Here is a 13212-nt window from a genome sequence, read left to right on the forward strand (position 1 = left end):
TTTTATGAGGGGTAATTATGATGTAAGATAACATGAAATTAGAGTGTCATTTCGTGAAATTTAAGGAGTATTGGTGTAATTTGTCCTATATGCAAAGAATACTCACTTTGAAAGAGCAATACTAGAGACAACTTTTTAAAGAACTTTCTAAGATAGAATGTTATAATTAGAGTACCGTTACTTTTACATTAGCACAATCTATTGGTAACATTATTATGCACTATTTACAATATGCCATGTTAATAGCTGTGAAATATCTAGTATCCATGAAGTCTACACTTATTGAATGTGAAAGAAAGATTAAAGAGAAAGAGCGTTTGATTTTTTAAAACAATAAGTTTAGAGACATAATAACTTTTACTACAATTTTTTTTCACAACCTGAGGAGGTGATTAGTTGTAAATAGTGGATAATTACTTTTATATGGACCAACAATTTTTTTTTCACCACTCACAATTGACAACTTCAACAAATTGTGGTAGAAATTGTGTTTTTAAACTTATCTTAAAAAAAATTATTTGTTTCTAAAAAAATATATGGCATTAATAAGAAGCCAAGGGGCTATAAGGTCATTTCAATAAACTTGAATTTGGTGTAATTTATCATCATCATCATTATTTTTTTTTTTTTTGTGAATCCAAAAATGCATCTGGTGTTATGTCATTCAAAATTTTATTTATATAACATAAGTAATGATAACTAATTATAAATGACATAAATCAAATAATACAGGGCAAGTAAAAGTTCCTAAATTCATGGAGTTATAAATTGAAACACAAGTTATGATGCTTGCATAGCCATCATTTTCTAATTATAAAAGAAGGTATAAAATAAATCATATTCATCTCTCAAAAAAATAAAAGAAATAAATAATGGATTAATAATGGATATCAAGTTTGAATCAATTGAGAATCTTTCTTGTGTTACTCACTTAGAAATTAATCCAGTTTTCTCGAAGTATAATACAAAGTTCTGGCCCTACTATACCTTATCCAAATTTACATATATTGGCAGAATTTCTGGTTAAATTTAAGAAAGGAGAATTAATCTCCCTTTTAGAGTATAGTATTACAAAGTTCTGGCCCTACGTTATCCAAATTTATATATAGTTTGAATTGTATGCATTGATTAATGGAGTGGATTTCCCACTTACTAGAGGAGTGGCTTATTAAAATTGATGAAAAACTAGTCCTGCAACAAAATTCAAGATGAAAGAAAAGCTGCTATAGTACACCCGGAACAAACTAACACAATGGAGCCAAAAGTTTCTTAAGAAATATACTTGAGAACTGTTTAAGAGATTAATTGCAGCTAATTTATTAAGATTCTAATCTTCATAAAGTTGAGGTAATTTTAGCCCAAGAAAAGTCCTGAGGTGAGGTGATTCAGGCCTAGGTGACTAAAACTCGAGAAGATTGAGTAAAAATTTCAATTGTTGCAAAAAATTAAAAAGTTATGTACCATATATAGTGTTGACTCAAAGGCATTCATATAGAGATTATAATAGTTACATAAGAAACCTAAGCTTGTGAGAATGGCATGCTGCAGATATCTTAATTTCATGAATGCTACTAATTAAACAAAGTTGAAGTATATATTTACCGTACGTACTTCAAGAGGCAAAACTTACATGCACATGCAAAGGCAGTGGATAGCAGTACCACCCTGAAGTCTGAACTCTCTGGTTATGAACGCAAAGTTCACTAAGTTTTTAACGGTTCAATAAATACCCAATTTGCTGTGAATATGAGAGAGAGAGAGAGAGAGAGAGAGAGAGTTTCAATGACAAGGTTCACAACTTCACATAGATATTGTAGGCTCATAAATAAAACCAGGATTTTCCTCCCAATACATAAATAGCTAATTAATTAATGAATAAAGTAGTTACTTGCCAACCACAAGAAAAAAAGATACTACAATTTATTCATTCACAAAAAAACTATATATGGTACAAAGTACAAACAACCATGATTTTGTAATGGAAATCAGTCTTCACATGCACTAGTAAAGGTGTGGGGGCTCTTGTTTGTTTGTGTCTCACAGTAACTTGGGGGGAGTGAGTCATCAAGTTTCTAATTAAATTTGAATATGATCAACATGCGGTCATTTCCTTCTTTGCTCCATCATAAATAATCAAGCATTTTTTATATCTACAAAGAAAGAACTTCAATAATTAAAAAAGCAAGAACTCAATATATATATATATATATATATATATATAATAGAAAATTCAACAAAAGGAAATGTCTACTTATTTAATATACACTCAAATTTTTGGTGAATGTGTATTTTTTATTATAAATAATTGCAATATACTATTAACTTATCAATTTGAATCATTTTCCCATTAAAACACCACGCACTTTATACATAAAGAGATTAATTTCAACTACAAGTCTCTTAACTTATTCTATTTCAAATATGTGTAAGTGTGGTGTGAAATAGGTTTTGCTATGCAACAAGTATACCCAGTCTACATGTGAAGCTAAAAGCAAAGTATTTTTTATTTATTTATGGAAATTATATAACTAAAAGAAAATTATTATAACAACAACTAATATACATGGTTGCATGGGATGGGAACGTATATTTGTATTGCAACGTGTATTTTGGACGTCAATGTCGCATTAGAGATCGACTGCCTTAATTAACTACGGACAAGAATCATTCAGAGGTCAATTTAGTGGCATATTCGCATATGCTTATTGTCCTGTCTTCTGTATACATTCGCATGTTCATTTTTTATGTGGCCCCATTTAGAATGTTCTCACATGAAATTTATCCATTTCTCAACGAATGTACTTACTTGTCTGTCTCTTTTCTCCGCCAAACAAAAATTACTTGTCTCCCTTTTCATGATCATTTTCTACTGCACAGACTATATACACTTTTTTTTTTTTTTAATTGTATTTTAAAAATATGATCTCAGGTCATATGACAATATGTATACAGTGATTGAGTGCATATCTATGATTTATTTGAATTTTTTGTTCTTATCGGACCCAGCAAGTAAGATGTCACTATAACCACGTTAACGTAAACTCAAATAGTCCCATATCCACTTTTTATTCATAAAAAAAAAAACTGTGTAAATATCATAATTTTTTTAATATTAACACGAGGGTCATTTAGCCTCAGTAGGTCTAAGGGTATAAAGTGTGGTGACATGTCATGATTAGGAAATGGAAATTTTTAAGCTGAAAGAATATTGAAAGAGACTCCAGAATTTTACAAGTGTGGTCATAAAGCAAGTATTATAATAAGCCATATAAATTGATGATATTTTCCATGCGAGAGTAGTGTTAAAATGCTAAAAGATTATTATTATTTTTTAAATGCTAAAAGATACATGAAACTATGGGTCTGTTTAGATACCGCTTATTGTTGAAAACTAAAAATACTGTAGTAAAATAATTTTTAAATATGTAAATAGTGCTGTAGGACCTGTACGGGATGTTGTTCTTTTGTAGGCCCAATACTCACAAAACCCATCACAATAATGCCACGTATACGAGGCCCAAGACCCGTTGGGCCACGAGTTCTAAAAAACATCATGTACAAGGATCCCATACTATATCAGGTCCACAAACATTGCCTTGATGGTCCTCGGCACCCGACTCAAATTCGGAAAACACTATAATCCCGTTATATTGTAAACTGTGAACATAAAACCCAGCTTGTTCGAGGAATGCAATTTTCGGGAAGGCCGGGTCCCCGTGGGTTCCGCGAAGCTTAGGGAATGTCGCTGCTGAGCAGTCCATCCAGCGGTGGAACCAGTTCCAATGCCACCTTCACCTCTTCCCACTCCCAACTAATCACCCACTTCAGGGTAATAGTATTGGACCACTCCTCCCACTTACCATAAAGGCAATCATAATCCTTCCACTAAGGGAGGCTATAAATAAGAGATGGGAATTGGAGATGGGGGTTGGAAAAAGTTGAGAGAGAAAATACGGAGGAAAGAGAGTGGTCATTTGGGGGAAGTAGGGAAGATAGTATTCTGGGAACGCGATGGATAAGGTTATCAGGGATGCTGAACATAGGACCACCCATTGTAGGAAATCCAAAAGCCCATAAAGTAAATAAATTGTAAGCCCAAATAAAGTTCAAGCCCAACAACTACTTTTGGGTACGCACAATTGGCGCTGTCTGTGGGAATCTCCTACGTTGTTGTGGTTCTGTCAAGGCGTGCACAGGAGTGTGTCTGGATGTAGGCTGGGGAGTTACGCTGAAAGTGGCTCTGGAGGGTCATCGCAGGGATCCACATGGCGAGAGAGAAGGCAGAAAAGATGCGAAGACAGACAGTATAAGGAGGCGGAGTAGTCCGGGCTCGGAGAGAGATCATTTCAATTGCCCCAAACAGCGTCTGGCGCCTTGGGGCGCAACCGCGACGATAAGAGGGACTGAGAGCTTGAGCAGAGAGACTAGGAGCTTGAGCGTCTACGTGGGATGGTGAGAGATTTGGAATTGGAAGCCAGGGGTAGACGTCGGAGGAGGGACCAGGATGAACGAAGGGAAAGGTTAGCTAATGTGGGGAGGGAGCCGCCATGCAGTAGAATCCCATTAATCTGGGTATCAACGGCATCACGATCGTTCGCGGGAGTAAGTGGACCGTGATTCGACTTCCCCAAAGGGGGAACGACCCCGAAATGTGGCCATGGACGCGATGAGCCGGGCATTACACCAAGCTGCACGATCGCCATTCTCGAGAGATATTGAAGGAGCACCCATGCCGAGCAGATTTACACGGCCGCTGTTCAATTCTTACATGGGAAAGACAGACTCGGTAGAACATGTTAGCCACTATATTCAAATGATATCTTTACACGCTCATAATGACGCATTGATGTGTAAGGTTTTCCCTTCAAGCCTCGGCCCCACCGCGTTACGGTGGTTCAATGGATTAAGGAAAGGCTCGATCCACAGTTTTTCAGAACTGATCCAGGAATTTGGCATACGGTTCATGACATGTAGCCGAGTTCAGTAGCTCGTGGGTGCGTTACTGTCAATGAAAATGGGGGCTGGGGAGACCCTTTGCAACTATGCTAACTGGTACTGGGAGCTGTATAATGAGATCGGCGGGGGCAACGAAAAGATCACAGCGAGCACTTTTCGGATGGGGTTGCCCGATGAATCTGGACTGAGGGAATCATTGACGAGAAGGCCTCCCGAGGATATGAGGCAGCTAATGAGGCGTATCGAGGAGTATAAGTGATTGGAAGATGATCGGTTGCAAACCAAGGGGAAGGCCCCAATCAAAAATCATCCCCGGAATGCTGGTTTCCAACCCAGAACCTGGAAGGATCTGAGGATTCAAGAGCCCAGGCCGGGGGCTGGAGAGGTTAATGTGGCCTTCAAGGAGCCGGTGCACAAGATCATGGATCGAATAAAAAATGAGCCGTATTTTAAGTGGCCGAACAAGATGGGAGGCGACCCATCAAGGAGAAACCAGAATTTGCATTGTACCTACCACAAAGACAAAGGGCACACCACCAAGCAGTGCAGAGTATTGACAGATCATCTCGAACAATTGGTGAAGGCGGGGCATATGAAAGAATTTCTGGTGGGAGCGAGGAATTAGGGGACCGGGTAAGCAGATCACCTGCGCGGAAATCCACTCCCACCCTCTTTAGGAGTAATAGAAGTCATCCATGTGATACCAAAGGGCGCTCAGGAACCCAGAACCAAGAGGATATTGGCCGTAGTACCGGCAAAAAATAACACGGGCGAGCATTCTCCCGGGAAGAAGCTGAGGTACACCAAACAACCTATTGTGTTTGATGATGATGATATGGAAGGCACGACTTAGCCACACCACGATGCCTTGGTAGTCACAGCCCATGTAAGGGGTTTCATAGTGAAAAGAATGATGATAGATCAGGGTAGCGGTGCGGATGTAATGTACCCCGACTTGTACTGGGGGCTCGGACTAAAAAATGAGGACTTATCCAAGTATGATGCGCCGTTGATGGGGTTTGATGGCCATATGGCAATTCTGGAAGGGCAGATTTCACTCCCCGTCAGCATGGGGGTAAAGAGGTAACTGTAACGTTCATAGTGGTCATTTCTTTCTCGCCGTACACAGCGATCCTCAAGAGGCCATGGATTCATGACATGGGGGCTGTGCCGTCCACCTTGCATGTGAAGGTCAAGTTTCGAACTGAGGATGGGATCACGGTGATAAGGGGCAATCAGCAGGTAGCCAGATAGTGCTTAGTGGCCGCAGCCAACCAACAGACCGAGAAAGGGGACTCCGCCAAGAAAACTCCCTTATAGCAACTACAGCAGCCCCGAGAGGAGGTAGGGGCCAGCTGTGCTGAGGATCTGGTGAAAGTGAGGATTCTGCCGGATTGTGAAAGGAATTTTCTAATAGGGGCAAGCTTGAGGGATGAAGAGAAGGTGGAGTTGTTGCTTTTACTTGTACAAAACGTGGACGTGTTTGGTTGGAGTCCATACGAGGTGCTTGGGGTTGACCCCGAATTCATAGTGCACAAGTTGAATGTGGACCCTTCATGCCCTCCCAAGAAATAGAGGCCGAAGAGGTTGGCTAAAGAGCATGTCGAAACCGTCAGACAGGAGGTGGGAAAGCTGAAGGAGGCGGGAGCCATAAAGGAAACTTTCTTTCCAGAATGGCTTGCAAACACTGTAATAGTGAGGAAAAAGAATGGTAAATGGAGGGTCTGTGTTGATTTTACCGACTTGAACTAAGCATGCCCAAAGGATCCATTACTGATGCCGAAAATTGATCAATTGGTGGACGCTACGTACGGACACTCGAGGATGAGCTTTCTAAACGCTTTCTAGGGTTATCATCAGCTTGCCCTATCCACCGAGGATCGGGAAAAGACTGCATTCATAACACCCGATGCTAATTATCATTATACCGTGATGCCGTTCGGATTAAAGAATGTTGGAGCCACTTATCAACGGATGATGATGAGGATGTTTAGGGATAGGATTGGGCGTACGGTCGAGGAATACATTGATGACATGGTTATAAAAAGCAAGCAGGAAGGGCAGCACGTAGATGACCTTAAAGAAGTGTTTGAAATTCTCCGGCGACACCGGCTGCGTCTCAATGCCGGTAAGTGCGCTTTAAGGGTAGGATCTGGGAAGTGTCTAGGCTATTTCATCACCAAACGGGGAATCGAAGTTTACCTTGATCAAATTGACGCCTTGAAATGACTCAAACTGCCGAGCAACCCAAAAGAAGTTCAAAAATTGACCGGTATGTTGGCCTCCCTCAACCGGTTTATTTCTAAGTTCGCTGATCGGTGCCGACCATTCTATCAGCTTCTGAAGAAATGGAAGGGGTTCTAGTGGGACAAAGAGTGTGAAAAGGCCTTCCAAGACCTAAAGGACTATCTTAGGCGGGCACCAACGTTGACGGCTCCGGAGCCGGGGGAAGATTTGTATATGTATCTCTTGGCATCCGAGCATGTTGCTAGCACAGTGCTACTAAAGGACAATGGCGTACAGCTACCTGTTTACTACGTAAGCAAGACGCTCATTGACACCGAGATGAGGTATTTACCACTGGAAAAGTTAGTGTTGGCATTTGTGCACTCTAACCTAAAATTGCCCCATTATTTTCAGGCCCACACCGTCTATGTCCTGACTGAGTATCCTCTCCAGTCACTATTGAGGATATCTGACTTTACTGGGAGAATAGTTAAGTGGGGGACTCGGCTGGGTTCTTTTGACATTAGATACAGACCAAGGAACTCAGTGAAGGGTCAAGTGCTCGCAGACTTCATTGTCGAATTTTCGTCAAAAGGTATAGAAACGGTTTGCCTTGTTGGAACCAACCCATGGAAGGTATTTGTGGACGGTGCTTCCAATGCGGCAGGAGCAAGAGCAAGAGCTAGGATTGTGGTCATTACACCGGAAGGAATAAGACTGAAGTATTCATTCAGGTTAGGCTTTAGAGCCTCCAATAATGAGGTCGAGTATAAGGCTCTACTGGCCGGACTGAGAGTCGTCTCGGACTTGGGAGCTAGGGAGGTGGAAATATACTCGGATTCCCAGTTGGTGGTTAACCAAGTACTGGGGAGTTTCGAGGCCAAGTATCCCCGGATGGTTGAATATTTGCGGATAGCGAAACGGACTATGGGCTATTTCTCTAGTGTGAAAGTAGAGCAAGTCGCCAAAGGGCAGAATCGCCATGTCGACTCCCTTGCCACCTTAGCATCATCAATAGCAAATATGGTACCTCGATTGATCATAGTTGAGTTGGTGAATGAGTTGAGCATCAGCGTGAGGACGGTAGCCTCACAAGTCACCATTGCTGGAAGGTGTTGTATGGATCCCATAATCAAATTTTTGGCTGAGAACCGTGTACCGGATGACGAGAAAGAGGCGGCCAGGGTACGACGAAATTCTTCTCGGTACTGGCTATCTGCAGATCGGAAGCTATACCGAAGGTCTTTTGAAGGCCTATACCTTTAGTGTTTGCACCCTAGTAAGGCTAAAGAACTTCTGACCGAACTACATGAAGGTGTTTGCGGCAGTCACGTTGGAGGGAGTTCGTTGGCTCACCGAGCAATGACTCAGGGATTCTGGTGGCTTCAAATGCAAAAGGAAGCCATCGAATATGTATGGAGGTGCGAGCAATGTCAAAGACACGCCCCAATGATCCACCAACCTACCGGGAACCTAAATCCTGTGAATAGCCAATGGTCTTTCGCTCAGTGGGGGCTGAACATAGTTGGACCGTTTCCTCGGGCGACGGGTAATTGAAGATTTATACTAGTAGCAGTGGATTACTTCACAAAGTGGGTGGAAGCAAAAGCACTTGCAAACATCCAAGATGTAGATGTCAAAAAATTTGTACGGAGAAACATTGTGACGAGATTTGGGGTGCCAGAGTCCTTCGTCTTTGACAACGGTTCACAGTTTGACAGCAAAGCTTTCCGCGAATTCTGTAGTAACCTTGGCATTAAAAGTCGGTATTCTACACAGGCCTATCCGCAAAGTAATGGTCAAGCTGAGGCCACCAATAAGGCCATCGTTAACGGATTGAAGAAAAGGCTGGAAGTCGCTAAAGGCAATTGGGCTGAGGAATTACCGAGCATCCTATGGGCATACTGGACAACTCTGAGGAGATCCACAGGAGAGACCCCTTTTTCTCTAACTTCTGGAGCAGAGGCTGTTATTCCAGCTGAAATAAACCTATGCAACTCCTGGGTCGCAGGTTTCGCCCCGGCCAAGAATGAAGAACTGATGTTCGGGCAGTTAAACTTGTTGGAGAAGCACCGCGAAGCAGCGACCATTAGGCTGGCCGAATATCAGCAAAAGCTCGCCCGAAGGTACGATAGAAGCGTGAGAAAGAGAGTGTTTACCGCGGGGGATTTGGTGCTTCGAAAGGTTGTTGGGAATATGCAAGACATCAATGCAGGGAAATTAGCCCCGTCCTGGGAAGGGCCCTATAGAGTGATCGTCATTGTAGGTGCAGGAGCATACTACTTGGAGGATTTGGAGGAAAGACCGCTTCTCTGGCCATGGAACGTTTACAACTTAAAGAAGTTTTATCACTGACCGGTTGAGCTCCCGGGTGTAAATTGAATGTTATTTTACAATATATATGTTACGTAAGGATATGACGGTATCTATTTGTACAGGTGTTTTTAATTCTTTTGACGATAATTTACTATTTTCTATCAAAAAAGAAAAATATGGAGGGAACTGTGTCGACCTAGATATCCCGTTCTACTATTTAGGACAGAAGCCTGTCCTTGGTTTGATTTTCTTCATTGAGCAAGTGGAAAGCTTAAATTAAAATATTCTAAGAACAGAAGCCTGTCCTTGGTTCGATTTTCTTCATCGAGCAGGTGAAAACCTTAAATTAAAATATTCTAAGGACAGAAGCCTATCTTCGGTTCAATTTTCTTCACCGAGCAGGTGGAAACCTTAAATTAAAACTTTCTAAGGATGGAAGCCTGTCCTCGATTCGATTTTCTTCACCGAGCAAGTGGAAATCTTAAATTAAAATATTCTAAGGACAAAAGCCTATCCTCGGTTCAATTTTCTTCACCGAGCAGGTGGAAACCTCAAATTAAAATATTCTAAGGACAAAAGCCTGAGTAAGAAAATAAGGAATAATAAGCAAGTTCATCACAATCGTTTGCAAATGGGCAAACTCGGTTACTGTCAAACAAACATGGGTGTATTTAAAAGTAAGGGGTGGGGGAAAGGATCAAAACACTGAACTTTCCATCTCAATAAAACTGATTAAAGCTGTTTAAAAGACAGAAGAATTGTTTTATCGCCATAGCTCGGCGACCTAGGCTTACCTAAAATAAAAAATAAATAAAAAAATTTAGTCTTCATGCAGTAGGGTTGGAAGGTGAAGTCTGTGGAGCAGGTTGAACGGGCATATCCTTGACTGGCAGGGCCGTGAGAGGGGCTTGGTTTTGAGTATCCTCGGCTTCGACATGAATATTACTCGAGGATTCTAAGTTGACCATCTCAACATGGGAATCAATCGCCTGCACAAGGTCCCTCATGCTTGGCGTATCTTCCTCATCTTCAGCGCTGACCTGACTCTGAACGGGCGGGGGTGGGACCGGATAGGGAATCTGGTTGGGATTCCATAGAAGGGAATCTTCAACTACTCCCATTGCTTGAAGGGCAGCCAACCACCCTTCCCCGAACCCATGGTTCCGAGCTTGATGGATAATAGGCTCCACAGAATTTTCTACTTCTGTGAAGCCTACATTATACCATTTATCCTCACAGGCTTCAAGAGCATCCTTCAAACCAGTGATTTGGTCAGCTTGGGCCAAGTTCAAGCTATCCACCGTGGCTAACTTTAGCTTGGTCTCGCCCAATTTGGACGTCAAATCGGTCAGTTTTTTCTCTGCCGCTAATCGAGCTCTTTCGACATCTATTGCTTTTCTTTCAGAAGTGTTAGCAACTTCCTCTTTCTCCTTTGATGTGTTCTCGACAGTGGCTTTTTGATCATTAGCCTGATCAATAACCTCAGCCGCCTCTTTCTGCCTCCCATCAATAACGCTAGTTAGCTGCACGGCCTGAGAACATAAACAGTGCGATAAAATGATGAAACTGGGAAAACGCCTACGTATCGCAATGCACGAAAGTGGGGAAATAAGAAATTACCACAATGGTATGCCATTGTAGCCGTCTAGCAAGTGACTCGTCATCCCCGTCCGAGAAGAAGTGAGCATCCTTAAGCAGCAGGAGACCTTGTGCCAGACTCTGAGCGACTCGCCCTCCTTTGCCTTGCGCCCACAATCGAACAGTGGCGGTTACTAGCAAAGGTTTGTCGCCTAATCCAAAGACGAGTTGCCAACCAACCTCGGCTTGGGAAGAAGATGCTCCCTTTGTCCCAACCTAGGTAGCCGGTTGAACAGTGCCTGTTGTCTCTTGGGTCTTAGGACCAACTTTCGCACGAGGTGGGGTTTTCGGGGGAGCATCACCCGGGACAGGACTAATCCTCTAGGCAGCTCGCTTTCTCTTTTTGGTTTCACCAACGGGAAGAGTATGCCCCTTTCCTAGGGGGGATTGAGGATGAGCCACGGGGCTGGCCCTGGGTAGGAACTGGGCAAAGGTCATTGTTCTCTTGCTCACCATTTTCTCTGCTGGACCAGATTTGACGCTCGAAGTGCCGATCGGCTCAGCTGCTTTTCCTTTGGTTGCTTGGGCTTAGGCGTCGTTCCCCTTAACAGGAACGTGTCCCAACTCTCTGAGAGCCCGAGAAACTCGTTCGGCTGACTCGTCCCTGATCGGGGGAAGATCTTCAGCAGTTGTGTAGCGGGGACCAAGGTCTCGGGCTTCACCAGTAGTCAATGAGGGGGGAAGGAATTTGGCATGCCGGACGTCGATGTAAGATAGCAACGGGCTATCAAACAAAAGGGCTTGGCTGAAGGATTGCCAAATCTTGTACACGGGGGTGCAACTGAGTATGAGGTGCAATGCCCAGTGCTGTTTGTCGCTATGGACGAATATCTCGGACCTAAGCACGAAATTTAAGTCTCTTATATTCACCACTCTAAGATCCTGGGTGAATATTTTACCGTCTGCAACAAAGAAATACGGTGGGTCAGTATTAAAAAAAAATAATAAAAAAAACAAAGGAAAAATGACGAATTAGTGGTCGACACAAACTAACTTCACGCCGCGAAAGGGGACAAGGGATGTCGCCGGTAAACCAGTTATCACGCACCCGAACAAACTCTCCGGCAGAATTCCTGTTAGAATCAGGCAAGCATGAAATTAGCCGTACCCGCATATCTTTGACCTTCAAGTAATAATTGGTCTCTTTACTCCCACACAGACTGTACATGTAATTTATATCATAATGGCTCAATCTCAAACCGTATATTTGGTTCAACCTACTGACGCAACTAACTACCCGGTAAAAATTGGGAGGAAGTTGGTCCGGGCATAAGCCATAAAACCTAAGGGTGTCGAGTAAGAAAGCATCCACAGGGAACCTAACTCCACCCTCCAGAATTGACATCAAAGGAAAAAAGGCAGTGTTAGAACCTCTATAAAGTGAAAATTCGCTCTCATGGCAGTACGCCACATCTACATCCTCAAGGATGTTGAACGTTTGCCTGAAGGTGGCTAAGGACACCTCAGTGTTCAGAAGGTGAGCGTAACCCATCCTAGACACCAAGATTGAGGAAAGGAACTAAAGTAAAAGAGAGAGGTAGAAGACTTACTTCGGGCTCTAAGAGAGAGGAGTATTCTGGGCTGAGGGATTAGCACCAAATGAATGCTCGGTAGAGAGAGGACTTAGAGAATGGAGATCGTAAAAATGAGGAGGGATTCTAAGTGGCCTATTTATAGGAACCACGAGGGAGGGGGTTAGTGCTAATCAATAAATGGGAAGCAGGAAATCTTGCAAATCCCCACGCCAACTGTCGCGCGCACGCCGCATTGGTTCACGAACCATCAGGCAATGATGAGAATCTGAGCCAACGATCACATACCGCACGACTTTTCAGGAGCGCCTTAAATGAATTTTCTGAACCACCCTACCCCTATCCGTTCAGTGTCTCGGATAGCACTTATCTCTCATCCTTGACTCGTGCCTGAGAGCCGGGCATGAATCAAGGGGGTATTGTACGGGATGCTGTTCTTTTGCAGGACCAATACTCACAAAACCCATCACAATAATGCCACGTATACGAGGCCCAAGACCCGTTGGGCCACGAGTTCTTAAAAACATCATGTACAAGGATCCCA

The 13212-nt window shown here is 42.8% G+C and overlaps 1 protein-coding gene across 1 annotated transcript; it reads left to right on the forward strand.

Annotated features, from left to right (window-relative positions):
• Nucleotides 1-6888: 6888 nt before the first annotated feature.
• Nucleotides 6889-9537, forward strand: LOC142640196 (uncharacterized). Its single transcript, XM_075814281.1, has 4 exons — nt 6889-7084; nt 7331-8423; nt 8511-8595; nt 8776-9537. The coding sequence occupies exons 1-4, from the start codon at nt 6889-6891 to the stop codon at nt 9535-9537; spliced, it is 2136 nt and encodes a 711-aa protein (XP_075670396.1).
• Nucleotides 9538-13212: the final 3675 nt, after the last annotated feature.

Source organism: Castanea sativa, chromosome 6 (assembly GCF_040712315.1).
Source record: "Castanea sativa cultivar Marrone di Chiusa Pesio chromosome 6, ASM4071231v1".
Lineage (NCBI taxonomy): Eukaryota > Viridiplantae > Streptophyta > Magnoliopsida > Fagales > Fagaceae > Castanea > Castanea sativa.

What these genes read in the sequence shown, in the direction of transcription:
- LOC142640196 (XM_075814281.1), top strand. Translation starts at nt 6,889, where the DNA reads ATGCCGTTCGGATTAAAGAATGTTGGAGCCACTTATCAACGGATGATG. An exon ending in GATCGGAAGCTATACCGAAG is followed by an intron (nt 8,424 to 8,510) that starts GTCTTTTGAAGG and finishes TGTTTGCGGCAG; the next exon opens with TCACGTTGGAGGGAGTTCGT. An exon ending in AAAAGGAAGCCATCGAATAT is followed by an intron (nt 8,596 to 8,775) that starts GTATGGAGGTGC and finishes TACTTCACAAAG; the next exon opens with TGGGTGGAAGCAAAAGCACT.